This window comes from Rattus rattus, chromosome 9 (genome assembly GCF_011064425.1).
Source record: "Rattus rattus isolate New Zealand chromosome 9, Rrattus_CSIRO_v1, whole genome shotgun sequence".
Taxonomy (NCBI): domain Eukaryota; kingdom Metazoa; phylum Chordata; class Mammalia; order Rodentia; family Muridae; genus Rattus; species Rattus rattus.
This window is the reverse complement of record NC_046162.1, coordinates 38,402,077-38,404,777: the sequence shown is the minus strand read 5'-3', so window position 1 is coordinate 38,404,777 and position 2,701 is coordinate 38,402,077. Positions and strand designations below refer to the sequence as shown.

Here is a 2,701-nt window from a genome sequence, read left to right as displayed (position 1 = left end):
TGTATGGCTCCTCAGATATGACACCTAAGGTTGACCTTTGTCCTCTATTCACACATTCACAATCATATGGTCATGCAGCAGGAGAGACAGACTGACATACAAAAGTAAGAACCTAACCTGCACACAGAATGATTTTATAGTGAGTATGAATAACTGCAGAATACAGCAGGCCGTTGAGCTCTTTGTACATATGTACTAAGTTCCATGCCTTCAACCCCCAAAACGAGACCAATCCCCACCATTTAGTAAATATACCCAGGCACCTGGTGAATAAGAGTCCCCTAGAAACAAGAATCAAACCAGACAGACCTAGGAAGTGCAAGGCCCTGGGTTCAGTCCCCAGCTCTGAAAAAAAAACAAAAAAAAAAAAACAACAAAAAAAAAAAAATCAAACCGTGTTGTGACTGAGCCTAGCAGAGTAGAGTTGCTGAATTGTGCTCGAAATTGTGGTAATGCGGAACAAGACCATTCCAAACATTGTCACTGAAAAGAAAAGGTACTTCTGTGGACAAGTTTTCGTAGTGACCATTTCAGGTCCCTGTTCCTCAGGCTATAGATAAAGGGGTTCAGCATGGGAGTCACCACTGTGAACAACACACTGGCTGCCGTGTCCTTCTCAGGTGAGTGGGCAGTTGAGGGATTGAAATACACAGCGATGATGGTGCCGTAGAAGAGGCAGACCACAGCCAGGTGGGAGCCACAGGTGGAGAAGGCTTTCCATCCTCCCCTGGGGGATGAGACTCTCAGGACAGCGCTGGTGATGTGGATGTAGGAGATCAGAATGCAAACAAATGGGGTGACCATGATAGCAGCTCCCTCTGTATTAAGCATCAGCTCATTGAGATGTGTGTCTGAGCAGGAGAGTTTCAGGAGAGGAGTTGCATCACAGAAGAAGTGGGGGATGATGTTGTCCCCACAGAAAGAAAGTCGAGCCATGAGCAGTGTATGTAAAAGAGCATTCAGATGGACAGCCAGCCATGACTCAACAACAAGAAGGGCACACAGCTGATGGGTCATCTTTTTTGTGTAGTGTAAAGGGTGGCATATGGCCACAAATCGGTCATAGGCCATCACAGCCAGCAGAACATTGTCCATATCAGCAAACACACAGAGAAAATACATCTGTGTGAGACACCCAGAGTAGGAAATTTCCTGACTCCCAAGTATATGGTTGGTCAGTACTTTAGGGACAGTGGTGGAGGAGAAGCAGACATCCACAAAGGACAGGTTGCTGAGGAAGAAGTACATGGGGGTGTGCAGGCGGGAGTCTGTGCTGATGGCCAGGATGATGAGCAGGTTTCCCAGGACAGTGGCCAGGTACATGATGAGGAAGAGCAGGAAGAGGAGCTGCTGCTGCTGGGGCTGCCTGGAGAGTCCCAGGAGGAGGAACACTGAGACACTGGAATGGTTGGTGCTGCTCATGTGTCTGAGCCCAGCTACAGAAAAGAGAAGAGGTCAAAAGGCTATCTTCATGTTTGGATGCTATAACCAGGTTCACATTAATCCTGCATTAGGAGTTTCAGAATTAAGATCCACTCCTGTTTTCCACATACTCTACTTTACAAATTCCAGTTTTAGGTTCATGTTGGCTCCCCAGAGTTTTGTTTGGAAATAACATAAAGGCCTCTTGCACATACTCTGCTCTTACCTGTATCTGGTAGTATTTCCAGTCTTCCTCCCACTTCTTAGAAGCTTAAAGGAAAAGAGAAGCAGCCAGTTATTGTATTGATCTCAAGCTCCAAATGGTGGACCTATGACTCCTGTTGCTGCCTACTTGCTGGGAGAGAGTAAGCAACACATTTTGTAGAAGAAACATGGTTCTCTACTACTCTGAAAATATCTAGACAAGCCAGTTCTATTGTTTTTACCTTGGAGTTGCTGGGCAATATCATTCTTTATTCTAAGGATTGGAAAGTCTTGGGATTATAGGAAGGTTCTTAAAAGGTGAAGAGTGGATAATCACCTTCTATCCCTCAGTGTCAGAGGAGTTCTGGGATAATTAGACAGGTTTTAACTGCAGCACGAAGTCCCACTGGGTATAGAGTCCCTGAGTATCTCATTAAAGACCAACAGAAAGTAGTTGTTTAAGCTAGCTCTTGGTCCCTCTTGACCAATAAGAATAGAATATATCATCTAAGTTTGCAGTCAGAACTTAGGGATGAAGCAATCTGTGTGGAGCCAAATCCCAGAGAGAACTCCATGAGACAGATCCAAGATGCTAGGGTTGAAGAATCAGTCCCCATTCTTCCTTTCAGCATAAAGTGAAGTTCTGGCACTCTCTGATGGAAAGCCCTCTCTACCTCACATTTGATCACTTACCACATATGGTTTATGGCTGACCCTCACATTACAGGGTCAGCCTCGAACCTTTAAATATCCAGTGTAAAGTTCAATGAGAGAAAAGTAGATGGGAGAGTGTATAGTAGTCCTCCATGGCTGAAGGCGACCCATGCTCAGAGAATCTACATCCTTGGGCATGGTGTCTTTCCAGCCCTCAGTAATGTGTGCACTCCTGAAAATTTAAGGACTCTTCAGTGGGACTCCAATAGCTTCATTTATATCCCCCCATCCCTTCTCCAGAGAGGATTCATGACAGAACTTTGAAACCTAGTACGGAGACATCCTCAATGTGACTTGTCCTCTCTAGGTACATTTGCCTGCTTGATTGACACGTGAACAAGCAAAATTCTAAGAGATGACA

The 2,701-nt window shown here is 45.1% G+C and overlaps 1 protein-coding gene across 1 annotated transcript; it reads right to left on the bottom strand.

Moving 5' to 3' along the window:
- Positions 1 to 480: 480 nt before the first annotated feature.
- On the bottom strand, positions 481 to 1,422 carry LOC116909294 (olfactory receptor 1361-like). The gene has a single exon (XM_032912833.1). It carries the CDS (start codon positions 1,420 to 1,422, stop codon positions 481 to 483), a length of 942 nt encoding a protein of 313 aa, XP_032768724.1.
- Positions 1,423 to 2,701: the final 1,279 nt, after the last annotated feature.